General features: G+C 51.0%; 1 protein-coding gene across 1 annotated transcript; it reads right to left on the minus strand.

Annotated features, from left to right (window-relative positions):
• Positions 1-6,394: 6,394 nt before the first annotated feature.
• LOC128889561 (protein dachsous-like) lies at positions 6,395-10,013 on the minus strand. The gene has a single exon (XM_054147283.1). It carries the CDS (start codon positions 8,135-8,137, stop codon positions 6,395-6,397), a length of 1,743 nt encoding a protein of 580 aa, XP_054003258.1. The 5' UTR covers positions 8,138-10,013.
• Between the last annotated feature and the right edge of the window lie 5,072 nt (positions 10,014-15,085).

The raw sequence follows: 15,085 nt of genomic DNA on the forward strand, positions 1-15,085 counted from the left end.
AATTCAAGATTATGTAGTGGTAATAATGGAGCACATGTGCTCGAACATTGACGAACGTTGGCACATGTGCTCGGTACCTTATACCGATAAACCAACTACTACTTCCGAAGACGTTTGCATTTCCAATCTTAATTATCCACAAGATACGCCTACCGCAATGAACTGTTCCAACACAATGTCATCGTACAACCAGTACGTCCGCTAGACGTGCAGCACAGCCGCAGGGTCCGCTCGGGAGTCGCATCGTCGGCGTGTAAAACGGCAATTAAAACGAGGCTGGGGAAAAAGGGTGGACGCTTATGACTGGCTAGATTTCTGGAGCATAAGAAAGGCGAGGCGCGGAGCCGGTCGGTGTTTATAGCGTAGCGGTGGTGCGCGAAGGAGGCTCTCCATAGCCGCGATCGGCGCAACGTAGAGCGAGTGCAGGCGCGCGGTGGCTGCAGCGACCGGTGCACGCGAATGCATATACATATATCTCTGCCTCGTCGTTGCACTCGGGAATGCGGTCTATAGCGCGTAGGATCGAGAGCGGACGAGCGACCAAGAGGCAGAGAAACGAGAAGAGGGACGGTGACCAGACGGAGACGCGACGAGAGGAGCGAGATGGGACGAGAGGCGAACGGCGTGCGATGAAACGAGTAAGAGTTGGTCCAGAGGAGAGAAGAACCGTGCACGCCGAGACGGAGCAACAGGGAAAGAAGGAGAGCGTGCACGGCAGTCGTAAACGGCAACAATTGCTGCGGGCGTTGCCACTCGAAAGCTCGAGTGCCTAATGCCAGATGTCAGACGGTGGTTAGAGTCATTACGGTCATCACTTTGTACCGCGATACACGATGTGTACCCCGGCCGACTGATGCACCGCCGCATCCTCCACGTCTGCGGACGCGACCCGCTCGATACAGCCTCGCGATCCGTCCGACCGGTATAATCGATCCTTTCCAGACGAACCAACGACCGATCGACAGCGTTGCGCGCGATCTTCGACGCGAAAGCCCGACAAGTTCCAAGAATTCTACAATCGCGGCAACCTCCTCGTGAGTAAGTTCACCGCGATGCCGAACAGCCTGTCCAAACGAGACTCGACGAACTTCGAATCGATGTACGTTGAATGTATGCAATATACAGAGTGGACAGAAAGGCCTCGAGGGATTTAAAGTGTATCCATATTTGATACTTTTTCAATGACAACTCCGTGTAGAGTGCTAGAAAATCCGTGAGAAGTACCGCGGATAGGCTACTAATTGCGAGTGCTGAGCAGTTTTACAGCCCATTACCCGAAACGACAAGCGGGAATTCTGAAATCAATTTGGCGGACCGAATCATGGGAGGCACGTAAAAGAATTCGTGGAAGCGATAAAGCCCCGAGAAGAAGAGAAGCGATTCTGAAAGCCGAAGTCGAGCAACGTCACGAGTCCTCATCTTTCCGCGCTCTCGCGTATATTCCCTCTTCGTCCGTCGTTACGAGACGGACGCGCACAGTCGGACAAAAGGCTCCGTGGCTTAATGATCCTCGGTTGCCAGTTAGGACGGATAATGGAAGGCTTGCGCGAGGATGAATTGGAACCCGTGTCCTGCCACGTAGAATAGAGAGACGGATACTCGCCTGATGGATACGAATAGTTTCACGCGTGAACGCACGCATACTCGCGCGCCGCCACCTATTCAGACGCGAACGTACGCGAACGTGAACGTTGTCGACCTCCGTGGATTCTGATAGAGAAGAATGGGTTGGTGGTAGGAGTCGCGATGCCGGCCAAAGTTTTTCTCTTTCGCTAAGAACGAATCGCGAGACGATCGGTGGTATCGTTGAACGAAATTAACGTGGCTGCTGAGCTTGCTTGTGTCCGTATGAACAAGGTGTACAGCGGTGTAACGACTTCGACAAGGTTCTCCGTGGGCGTGCCCTGATCGCTAAGGGGATGAGACGAGCAGTCGCCTAACTATTAGGTGTCATACGTCGCTACTCGAAGGAATAGTATGAGACAGTGATTGGCACCCTGCGGATCTTTAGTTAAATTATTGCCACTAGTATTCGCGGAGATCTTTTCCAAGTGTTGGAACTGTACTTGCATCGCGGGAAAGCCACTCGTTCGACGAGAAGGAAACCTCGGGAACACGCGAGGATTCGGGCCGCTGTAGACTTTCGAAACCCGTTTTCAAGGTATACCTAGAGAGACAGTCGAAGAGAGTAGAGAGGGGACGAAGAAAAGGGAACGAACAGACGCGAGGAAGGAAAAGAAGGCGAAGACTCGAAGGGGTGGAGTCGGTACCAAAAGGGGATGGAGCGAAAAGACGCGGCCGGTTCAGGCCCCAGAGACGGTCTGGAGAGCCCGCAGACGAAAAATCTGTAATTATAATAATTACAGTCGACCAGGCAACAATTATAAATCATCATTGAACTAGGCAACGAAACGGTAATAAAATATACAGGCTGCTTCCTAACATGTGGTACCTGCTTCGATGGAAGGCTGGAGACAGAGGACCAACGATTAAAGCTCGCCTAAACTACATTCTCGAGGTGTTTTAACCGTGTTACGTCCAACGAATACAATACTTGACGAAGATTATCTGCCTCCTAGTTTTATTCATCGACAAAGCTGGATTTTCCGAAGCGGGAGTAATCAATTTTCATGATACTCGCTCTAGTGGCGGAAGAAAATGCACGCACTATGTTTCAATTAAGTCACAAGCGACAATTCGCTATAAATGTATGGGCAGGGATAATTGACGATAATGTAATCAGACCTGTTTTCCTCGATGGGAGATTAACAGGTCAATCTTATGTAAATTTCTTGAGTAATCACTTCCATGAATTATTGGAAGAAGTTTCAATTAGATGTTGCACGTCGCGTGTGATTACGCGTGACGTTTGCACCGCCACATTTCAGTCGAGGGGCCTGGATCAACGAACTAAGGATTTTCTAACAAGAAGGATAGATCCTGCGGGATCTTGTACCTCGAACGACCAGATCTGAAACACTTGGATTCGAATTTTTCAAGTTCCCACATTGTTACGAACACTCGAGGTATATCGTAGAAAAATTCGACGCGATCGTTGAGAACTAATCGTCCAAGCGTATCCCGGCAAATGCATCCAAGGGCCAATTGAAAAATGTACTCGCTTATTCCACGCAATTTCCATCGGCATTCGGCGTGCACCAGCGCGAGCATTCACCGCTTCTCCCTTGAATACGGATGACAATCCAACGGGAGAAAAAAGGAGGCACGCGTTTCGCCCGGCCAGATGGACGGACGTGGACGCTCGTAGGAGAGAGAGGGTGGCCCAGGGAAGATTTTTCTCTTTTTCTACCGCGCGCCCTTTTCTCCGCCTCCATTCGCCAATCCCTTCTCTTCTGTTCGTGCCTCACGAATCCACGGTCCACGGATCACGGACGTTATGAATGACAGACGCTTCGTCACAGCAGCAGCGACTACCTCGCGGTCCTCTTGCGATCCAACGCGCGGTGTCCGTTTCATCTTCCGTCTTTTTATCTTACCCTTTGCGCTTCCGTATCCTTTTACCCTGCTCGCTCCAAATCGAATCGAGCTAGGAGACCAAGGATGGCGCGAGAGTGTCGCCTACGAACGACCACGGAAGAGACAAGTGCAAAAATCGACTTGGGGGACAACGGGTAGCGACAGGTGGGGACTCCCATTCATGAAATCTTTTCCTCTAGCCCAGTCGATTTTTTTACTTGTCAGACCTTGGCAGAGAGAACGAATGCGAGGATGATTATGGAACGATTTCGGGGAACAGATGTCGTACCGAAGCGTTACGTCAGAGCGTTTCCCTTTCGCGTCCGTACGGTCGAGCAGCGATCGAGAAATTTTGCTGGCAAAGAAGTGGGTTACCGGTCGTTGCTTCGACAGCCCACAAGAACCTGTAACGACTTCGTTATCGTACGCAAACGAGCGCGTAAGTATAGTATTACTTTCCACGATTACGCCGAGCGCCCGAGACGATCGTCCTTAAAAGGCGACGCCAGGTAACGCCCGCGTAATCCCGCTCGCGAATCGTTGCGACGCGACGTCTCGAATTTCACAAACGCGCGACGCTAGAACGCTTCGTTTCTGGAATTAGTTCACTCGATGTGAATAACGGGGCTTGCTCCGATTCTTTGCTCGAAAATGTATGAAAGAGGACAAGGTTATTTAACAACGTGCGAACCGATCAACTTCTGATTGGGTGACTCTATTTGAAGCTAGTGCGCGAGGTCTGCCATTTATTTCCGAACTACCTAATAATACCGATCGCGATGCTCGTAAAGCAACGTCTACGTCGAGAGCAGCTTGTTCTCGCTGAAACAGCGCTTCGGGGAAGCGCGTTTCGCCGTGGCTACAAAGAAAACATGGGCAACAGGTTTCCCCGCGCGAACGGAGCGCGCCACGACTAGCCACGTGTTTCGTGCAAAGCACAGAGAGACCACAAAGATTGCGAGCACGGAGCTTTTCGGGTCGTGAACAACGAGATAGCGGGCATGACGGTCGCGTAGTCGTCGGTATGCGTACGATGCTTTTCCCATTCAGGTTTCTACACTCCCTACCCTCGTGTTCCCTTCGTCACGACGGCGTGCAACGAGTACGTGCGATGCATGCAAATACACGAATACGGACGATCGTACCCTTCGCTACGTAAAACCAAACCTGTCAACGTTCTTCGAGTACCGATAGCAGTATCACTGGTAACCGAAAACAACGAGGAGTGCGCTCACCTTGGAGGCTTTCTTCTCGGCTACCAATGGTACTAGTGTATCCGTGCGATATAACGTTCTTCGAGCGTTGTGGTAGTAGTATAATTGGCAAATGAGAAGAATGCCTCTGAGGGATCTACTCGGTTAGAACGATTATTACGATGTATCCGTATAGTATGTATTATGCATCGCCACAAATACGTTCTTCTCAGCTGTCAATGATACTTTTCGCCTTGCCCGAGCCGAGTAAACAGCGAAAGGATTATTCCAGCTTCAGGCCCGAAGCGACGCAAACTCTCGGTTTTCGCGGAGAATGAACGTCGATCGATAACGATCCACGAATATTCGCGATATACACGCTAATTGCAACACGCCGGAGAAAACCTTTCGATCAGGCGGTACCAATTACGAGTTTCCCAGCGTAACGCAGACGCTTGGCCCGCGGCGTGAGCGCTCGTGAGCCGAGATGCCCTTTCGGCTGGCTGCGTTTGCTGAAACCTTTGACACGATAGGCACCGTCGAGAAGCGACTTTACGCAAAACATTCCACAGAGACTTATGCAAGGGTTAAACGCGGATCCACGGTCCACGGAGTGCTGTCACTTTCGCGCCGACGCGGCACTCGCGCTATTAATTCGCGACGTATCCCTCGTCGAGGATGTCGGCAATCGGTCTCGATGACAGATCAATTAGCAGGTCTGTCGAAGATGGAGGAACGTCGATCTCGGAAACCGTTCGTTTACGGGAAAACGACGTTACGTGATCGTCGTCGGGTTGCTCGGGACATTTGTTAAGATTCGATACGCGGAACTCGTCTTACTCGAGGTGGTCGAAATGAAGGCAAGTGCAACGAATGCGGATCAAAAGCTAACGAAGACGAAGATATCGAGCGTGGAACCAGGATCTTCTCGCATCTAAAGAACCGACGTACCGTTGCAGAAAACTGCAGGTAATTGCTTTCAGAATGATACCGGAGGAACGTGAATTATCATCCTCGGAATTGTACTTTGTTGTAGTTATCGCTTAATAAATTAAGGTTTTCAAACGCGCTATACTTTCCGGGGCACCCTAATATATTAACCCGTGCCATCGAGATCGCCGTGGTGCAAATTTAAAACCGAGTAATTACTCAGCGATGTGTATCATGCCAGCCACAGCCAAAGGCATTCCTCTTGTTGCACGAGAAAAATTATGACAACCGCGAACTTATACCATTTGCGCCAGGGCAACTTGGATGGAACGGGCCCAATATTCACGGTATATGGCGCAACTCGCGCCGCACACAACTACAATTACTCGTATCACCGCAATTATCACGTGTCCGCATCTAATGTTTTACACACTGCAACAGGCACCTGTCTACTATCATCATGCGAGAGCACGGTAAACGGAAGGGTGACAGGTTGGGTCCTTCCCTTGTCAATCACGTGTCCACGTCGCGTAACTGTCGCTGAGTTACGTTGTTAAATAGCTATCGAGGCAGTTACCGTCGCGGGGTCTTATATTATCTTTAGGTATATTGTTACGAGAGACGGTGTTTCATCGCGCTCGACCTACCACGCGTTCCACGACGAGTTAAGCAAGATTCCTGGAACCGATGCAACGGTTTTGTTATACTTGTATAGCCTTATATCTTTCGAACGCTTCTTCAAGCTCGCGTCGTTAGCTCAGGGATCTCGTTAAACTCGTCGAACGATGACTAGGTCAAGTGAAAAGTTTGCAAAAACTCACCTTGAGAAAGCAGGATCCAACGGGCATGGCCTCCGAAACCGTAGCGTTGTAGAGCGGCTTCTCGAAGATGGGCTCGTTGTCGTTGAGATCGTGAACCGTCACACGCACTATCGCACTACTGTTCAACGGCGGTTGACCGCGGTCCGTCGCGATCACCACTAGAATCGGCGCCGGATCTGCCTCGCAGTCCACGTGGGTCCTCGTGGTTATCAGCCCGGACGTCTCGTCGATCGTGAACCACGTGGAGTTCAACAGAGAATACTTGATGGCCGAGTTGGCGCCTTCGTCGAGATCCACGGCCGTCACCTTTAACACCGACGTGCCTGGCTCCGAGGCTTCCAGCAGGTGCGCCTCGTACCTTTCCTGAGCGAACTTGGGCGCGTTGTCGTTGACGTCGGTGATGAGGAGCCGAAAGGTTCGAACGGCTCTCAACGGAGGCGTGCCCGCGTCGGTGGCTTCGACCGACAGATCGTAGACTGGCTTCTTCTCGCGATCCAGAGGCTTCTTGACCACGACCAAGTAGATGATATTGTCCCTGGTGGCCAATCCGAAGTATCCCTCGTCACCGGACAGCGAGACCGTGGCGTTCGAGTACTCGGTCCTGGAGTCAGGATCGCTGACAGATATCCTAGCCACGAACTCCCCCGGCTGAACGCTCTCGCTGATCTTGGGCGTCGCGTCGTCCGATTGGAAGATGATCGTGATCGCCGGTTGATTGTCGTTGACGTCGGTGACACACACAGAGAGAAACGCGCTCGCCTCGAGGGGCTGGGCGCCACAGTCCCTGGCCACGATCACCAGCTCGTGGCGTTCCTTGGACTCAAAGTCTAGCGCCTTGTTCACGTACACCATGCCCGTCTCGGGATCGATGCGAAACATCTCCTCGCGATCCGATTGCCGCCGATTGATGGAATACTCTATGCGTCCGTTGTCCCCAGCGTCGCTGTCCGTTGCGTTCACCGCGAGTACCGGGGTGCCGACGGTCGCGTTCTCCGGGACGCTGGCAACGTACGTCGTCTGATTGAAGATCGGAGAATTGTCATTGACGTCCTGCACCGTCACGTTCACGCGAAGCCGCGATCGGAGAGGAGGAACGCCCCCGTCCACCGCCTCGATCACCAAATGGTACTGGGAACGGGCTTCTCTGTCCAAGGAGCCAGAGTTCTGCAGATCCAAATAGAGAACCCCGTCGCGGCCGCGGTGCTGCGACAGTTTGAACGCGTCACCGTGATTTCCAGAGACGATCTCGTACTTCTGCGTCGAGTTCTGGCCGAGATCGGGATCCTTGGCGGGCGGCAAGGCGCGTTTCGCGTCGCGCGGCGAGTTTTCCGGGAACTCGATGTCCACGTGGTCCACGGGGAACGTTGGCGCGTTGTCGTTCTCGTCCAGCACCTTCACGACCACCTGAATGTTCTGCGGCAGCGCGACCACCTGAATGTTCTGCGGCAACGCGACCAGGCTGTAAGACGGCCTGGTCTCGCGGTCCAACGACACTTTCGTCCTGATCTCTCCCGTCGCATGGTCCACGTTCAAGTCCGACTCGACCGCGGACCCGGACACCGACACTATCAAATAGGGCGGGCTGTCGGCGTTGATGAAGCCTACCCTGGTGCCGGGTCTCGCGTTTTCCGAGACCTCCAAGTATCTGACGTGCTCGGACCACGTGCCCGGGGCGAGGGTCGCTCCCAGGACGAGGAACAGTAGCAGGTGCCGCATCCTGGGGCCTCCACCACCGCCGCCGCCTCCACCTCCGTCTCGCGCTATTATCTCGATCTTTCCATCCCCGTACGATCGATCTTGAGAGGACGCGAAATCGAGTACCACCGATCCTACCAACGTTCCGTCGCGGGCCCACGGACACGCTCCGAAATGAGAATACGATTTCGATAAAACCGACGGTAGAAAGCACAAGTATGCGATCCACCGGCACACTGATCACCCACCAGCAGCACCACCACCAAGCACAATCACGTTTTATCCTGGCTTTTCCTCTCGTAATCACCGAACCGCCGATTGTCCCCGCGCGACGTTCTCTATCGTCTTCTAGTTTTCCCAGCGCGGTGTTCGCCGTGTCGCCGATACCTTGTGGAAATTCCTTCCGCGAACGCGAGAGCCTATCTCGACACCGTTCCACGTCTCTCTCGCTCCGCCTTCGTTCCTCCTCGCAGCCTCTTCCTTCGTTTCCTCCCGTTCTTCCTCCTTTCGTTCTACCGACGCGTACGTGCCGGGCTATATCTCTCTTTCCCTCTTCGCCTGCTGGCACGCCGTGCTATCCGCTGTCCTAGCCGCTGCTAGAATACCCTCGCCCGCGAGATATCGTGCATTCCTCGCGATAGATCCACGCCTGATAGATAGACGATCAGGACAACGATCGGTCGCGAGACCGGGCCGATCGTCTCGTGTCCAGAGCTGCCTTCATCTCCGATCCCGTTCCGTCGCTCCGACTCCAAAAATTGCTCCAAAACCTCTTCGCTCTTCGAGCTCTACATCTTCCGCTTCGCGGCACCTTTTGTCATCCTCGTAACGGACCACTCGTCTTTTTGATCACCAATCGATCCTCTCGTAGGCGAACGACCAGACAGTAGGACCGTTTGGTGCAGCAGCGTAGCGAGAGCGCGAGGCGAGACTATCTCCTCGACTCGGCTCGCAACCGTGTTCGCTTTCGAGATCACCTTCCGTTCGAAACTGTCCTGCACGACACACAACACCGTGTTACGCGACGCGAATAAAAATAAGATAAGACGTTCGCGAATAAAGCTTGCCCCACCTCGTCGACGTACCGCGACGATACACCCGTTGCGTGACCTTCGTCGCGTATCGCGGTTTCTTCTTGCTCGAGGACACCCTCTGCGCGCGAGTTTCGCTTCCGAAGACGTACACGTCCGTGTTCCTGGGCATAAGATCGCTCCGCGTCTGCGTTTCGCTGCGAAATACCGATCGACCTTGAACGCAAAGATTCACGACGACGGACACGGTCGTCCGTAGTTCGCTCCTGGCCCGTAGGAGCAATATGGCAAGAAGCAAGAACAGCACGAGGTGTCGCGTTCTTGGGCCCAGCGTCCGTTCCGCGCGGCGTCGAAGTTAGGCATGCACTGACATGGCGGCACCTGCAAGGCCTACCCTTCCCCTAACCTGGTGGGACTTGGCTGGCTCGGTCAGGGGAACCTAACCTGGCGGCCATCTTGGAGAGGGGAGCGAGCCCGATATACCGGGGCCTCTGCATTCAGCGCGCTTCGCGGCACCGAGCAGCTAGACTATACCAAACTCTCTGCTCGCTCGCTCTTTTCCTCGCTCGCCTGGCTTGCTTGCTCGTCCGGCCGTGCCTCTATCTCGCTTCTTCTCGGCCAACCGCGAAGGCTCTTCCTTTCTCCGTAGATTTCTCGTTTCTTTCCTTCTTCAGCACCGTTCGCCGCCTTCCTACCTACCTGAGCGCCCGGTATGCGAGGAACTGACTTACCGTCGGCGTTCATTCCGCGCTGGGCCCTGCGAGCCTCGTCTACGCCCGTGCCAAAGGTCCTGGAATCTCGTGACGTGACGAGGAAAAGATTCCTGGACAGTTTGCGCGCCGCTTACCGAATTTTCATCTTCTCCCGTGAACCGTGCTTGATTCCTGCCGATAACAAAAAATTCATAAAATTAATAAAATTTGAAATTAATTTGAAATTAATTAATCTAATTTATTTTCAACTGTCGCTAGCACTTCGTCGAGGTATACAAAAAAAAAAAAAAAAAATAACGTTTATCAGGTTTCTCAACTTGATTATATTGATGACATTTCTGGATGTTGAAAAAAAAATGTTTCACTAACGAATGCTATACATCACGGCTCCAATGTTTTGCGCGAATTTCGCAAAAAAACCTGGAATAATTCGGGTTTGTAACGAGACTAAAAGTGCCGTGGTTGCTTTGAATAAAGTCGTAGCGACTCGTACACGCAAACGAGAAACGACGGAATAGCAGATAATCATCTGTTTCGATGTGATCTTTCAATCTCTTCCGAGGTGACTCGGATAATAATAATAAATTATGGAAGAACATAATAATAAATCTCGAATTCACGAGACAGTAAAATAAGAAATATAAAATAATGTAAGTGGAAAAAGATTTTGATAATTACTCGCGCCACTGTGCGTGGTGATTCTGGAAACTGGAGCAAGCTTTAACGCTTCTAATACTTCAACACTGTTAGACAAACATCAAGCACCTCTTGAAGTATGTACTTGTAAACGACCGTGACTCTGATTTAATAAATTCAATCGATCGGTTGGAAGAGAATGTTGACCTGTTTTCGACGCTTCTAGGTACGTACGCCGTTTCGAAGGTCACGAAATTTACATCTTAACGGGAAGCGGCGCATTAATTTTGACGATCTGTTAACACGTTGCCCGGGAGGGCACGAGACCGACGTTGGGTTACACGATGCATTCGACGCCGTGCGATGACACGGCTAAGTACGAACTCGGCTTTCCGGAATAATCGCGTGTTTCGATGATATATTTCGCAACGATGCACGCATAGATCAACGGTGATTTACTCGCGGCGCGCAGGTAGACCGTAAGTGATAAATTCTCGCGTTAATAATTCCGTTCATCAGCGCGTGACTCATGACGCGGCGGGCGCGACCGAGAATCTAAGAGACGCGACACAAAAAAGAACAAATTAACGAATTCCTCCCGCCGGCACGCGCTGGAATTTCATATACTCGAGGAATTCAAATTAGTACGCAGAAGCACTTGCGCTTTCGATACTTCGAGTATCGCGTTTACCTCACCAGGATAAAGTAGAACAAATTTCTAGGTGTCCACTACAATTACCATAAAACTACAATTACCATAAGGACATTACCGCGTAACGTTTCCTATCCGTTTCTAAAACCCCAATATTTTGAATCGTCATAATAGAAGTGATAAGAACTCAGCCGGCTACACGGGCCACCTGAAAACCGAGATAATTAGTCAGAAGGCCACGGTTCACGAATGGGAACCCCTGACCTGATTTAGTGGTTCGATGTCGATAACGCGTCGGCATTGAGAATTATCGATTAAAGATAAAACAGTCGACGACCCGAAACGAATCGACGGAGGTGTCGGCTTCGTTGCACGAAATCGAGACAGAACGAAGGAGAGATCCATCAGGTTCCGTCGCGTCGGTTCGCGCGACGCTCCTCGAGGGTCGAGGACCCTCCGATTCCTCTACCTGACTCTACGAGTAGGCAGATAAATTCGCCGCCTACTACTACTCGCCACGGACAATACGCCCGAGACGGTGCATCACTGTTCGTATTGTTTGCTCAGGCATCGGCCACGCGGCCCGATCTTTCGCAGGTGCTGGAAGCAGGAAAGCAGCTCGACCTCGAGCGCGTAACACGCGCATGCCCGCGACCAAAGACGTCGCGACGACTTGCCACCGTCTGGAAACCTAAATTCGCATACTTGGTCATTCCACGCCACATCCGTCGTATTTATTGTCGATGTCAGCGATCTCGTTCAAGTTGAAACATTATAAGGCCCAGTTGATGATATGGAAACTGAAATTGCTGCTTTATTCAAAATGTATGCATACCATGACGTTACAAATAGTAACATAAAGCTTTGAATAAAATACATATTGCAAATTTATAACAAATATAGGAAAACCGTAAATTAGTTCATGAATAGCGCCATCATTGTATCAAAATGTACAAAGTACATACGTAGATTCTGAATGCTTGTCAAGTATTCGAATATCGAACCATTCGAATAGTCCCAACCGCAAGCGCGCGCCCAATTGTTTGGCCTTTGTTCCGCGGAACGCATACGTTGTCCCAAGTCCGCCTTAACTTTGCGTCCCGCGGATACATGCGTGATGTCGATCGGGAGCCGAGGCCCCCGAAAGCAAGATATCGAGACGGGAGACTCCTTCCTCTTCTTTATAGTCAACGTTTCCTCTCGATCTTCTTATTCCCCCCATTATTGTCCTCCTCCTAATTCTCCTCGACTCTCGCGATTCCTCCCTTCTTCCTTCCTCCGCCTCTTGCGCTTCCCTCGTTGCATCGGTACTTCCTTTTTTTTTCTCCGTTCCTTCGAAAGAAGACGCGGCACAACAGAAATGCCATTGTCACCGTTCGGACGTGGCCAAAGCCCATTAAAGAACGTCAGGGGCTTTCTACGAACTGTTCCCGCTGTACGCCAATTTCGGCGCGACGTGGTGGCACGGTCGCTAGGAGAAAATTACAGAGTTCGGAAATAAAGAGCGAAAGAAGAAGAAGATAGAGACGAAACGGAAAGAGGCAAAGTGGTCCCCGTGGATACGAGGAAAGAACGGACCGCGATAATCCGAAACCGAAGAGAGAGACGAGAACCGACAAAGCTCTCGTCATTAAGCGAAATGATTGCCGGTCGCGAGGGCCACCTACACCCGTGCTCGGCTACCAAGGACGAGTCGTTCGTTTGAAGACGAAGGACCGCGAACTTATCTGAAAGAACCTGGGGGACTTTCGACGACGGTTGGCTTCCGGCGTGGCCTTTCATCCGGTCCTCCGCGTTCACGGTACACTCGCCTTTCCCTCTTCTTTCACCAGCGTAATTCTTTGGCTGGAATCCTCGAAGGATTCTTGAATTCACGTTCGAAAAAACCTAAAAATCAACATGTTACATTAGACGATAAAGTAGGTGATATTCGAATTGCTATTCAATTAATTGTCGTCCCGAATCTCTAAGGTGCGGCTCGAAAGCTCGTTATAAACAAGAAATTCTAGACCTGTTGATTTTACTACGTGCTTTTAAAACAGGATCTACCGTAGCTGGCTAAGGTATTCATTGAGTTGGATTCCCGGTTTTTTTAAATCAGTTCCACACATTGCAGTCGAAGCAGCAGGTCGTCTATTTCCTGTCGTGATATCTGCCACTCTGCGCGCTGTGTTTCTGTAACAAATTCACGCGCGTAGCTAGGAATGGTGGCGAGATCTGGTCGTGACGAGGCGTTCAACCCCAAGGCGCAATGACACCGACACATCGGAAAGAGAATGACTGGATCAAAGTTCTATCCGCGTGAAGAAAAATAAGGAGCACGAAAACGAAGAGGGATCGAGTAGACAAAGAAGCAACTACGTTTGTTGCGAGCGGAGGCGCAACGATGGTGCCAGCCGGACCGAGCGCGATCGAGTTACGAGTTTCGAATGTCCGCAGTAGTCGTGAGCGGCTCTAGAGTTTCGCGCTCGAATTTCGTAAAAAACATGATTTCGTGACGCGGATTGAGAAGCGAATAGATAATTTAATTCGTCCCGATTGTTTCCCAGTTTATTTTTAGTTACACCCTCGTTGTTACATTTCTGATAATTGCACAATGTTGATCACGATGTCCAAGAGGTCGATGGAATCCACGTGAAGGATTTTCTTTCCCCGCTAACTGTAGCGAACAGTGCTAATGTTGAATAATAGAGTGGAGGGATGAGGAAGAGATGACTGTAAAGGCGAGGGACAAAGCGAAGAAACCGAGGTAAGAGATTTCGTCGAGGCGTAGTAGAGGGGCACTGAAAATTGGGAACTGGTGGGGGTGATGGAGACCAGCCGCATAATGACAGGGTGCCTCGCGCCAAGGCCCCGCTAACGAACCGGCCCACGGGACCAAAAGGGTCCGGGCTAGGAGACGACACTGTATTATTTTACCATTTCGGGGGTCGGGGGCATCATCAGAAATCATCGCCGAATCCATATAATCAGTAGACGGTTACGTGCGGCCATGATTTTAAGAGCAGAAAGACGGGGACCAAGAGGGGTGAAAAGGACGAGGGGGGAGAGAGAGAGGACGAGGCCTAATAAGGCGAACGGTGGTAGGTACTTCGGTATCTTCGTCCTCGTCCGCGTCCTCGTCATCGTCGTCGCCCGTCTCGAAGATCTCTGTGGACTTCTGAGTCCTTGATACCAACTTAGAGTACTCGTTGCGGCCACTAATGACACGGACCCGATAAAAAGTAAACTCCTTCTACCTTCCCGTTCATCCTTCCCCCTGCCACCGCTATCTTGACGCGTTGCACGAAAGGTAGAACTTAAAATGTTCCAACGAGGTCGCAAATGCTCTAGAGAACGACTTCTGAGTACGATCAGAGAGCCAAAGACTCGAAATTGCCCGTGGAAAAGAAATGTTACGCGCGTGCACTTAGTGGCTACTTGAGAATGGATGCACGAAACCGAGATGTTCGAGAGAAGCTTGGCCGTATATACTAGTATTCAGTCGTATACAACCTCGCCCTCTTTAAGAATTACAACGAATCAAATCATCATCAATTGGTACGTACTCATAAGTGACTCATAACGCTACTTCCAAGCAAAATACAGAAAGGGTATATATCATTAGTTTCAATTTGCATCAAAAGACACACGGAAACTTACACGAGAGAATTTATACCGTTGCAACTAAAACGATTATTCTAGTCGACGTGCAAACTCGTTGAGGTAAGAAGGAGGGAGGAATGAAGATTTAGTACCTAAAATCCGAGTGCTCCGTTCACGGAAAAGCGTCGAGAACGTCAAAACCGAAGCAATAAAGAGCAACACGCGAGTATACCGTGAAAGTTGATCGATAAAGATCTAAATGAAAGTTGTTGGTGGATATAAAACGCCTCTCGTACATACTGAGCCCACTTTGCGTAGGTACGACCGGTTTGCTACAAATCGAGAAAAAGAG

This window comes from Hylaeus anthracinus, unplaced genomic scaffold, assembly GCF_026225885.1.
Source record: "Hylaeus anthracinus isolate JK02 unplaced genomic scaffold, UHH_iyHylAnth1.0_haploid 11997, whole genome shotgun sequence".
Lineage (NCBI taxonomy): Eukaryota > Metazoa > Arthropoda > Insecta > Hymenoptera > Colletidae > Hylaeus > Hylaeus anthracinus.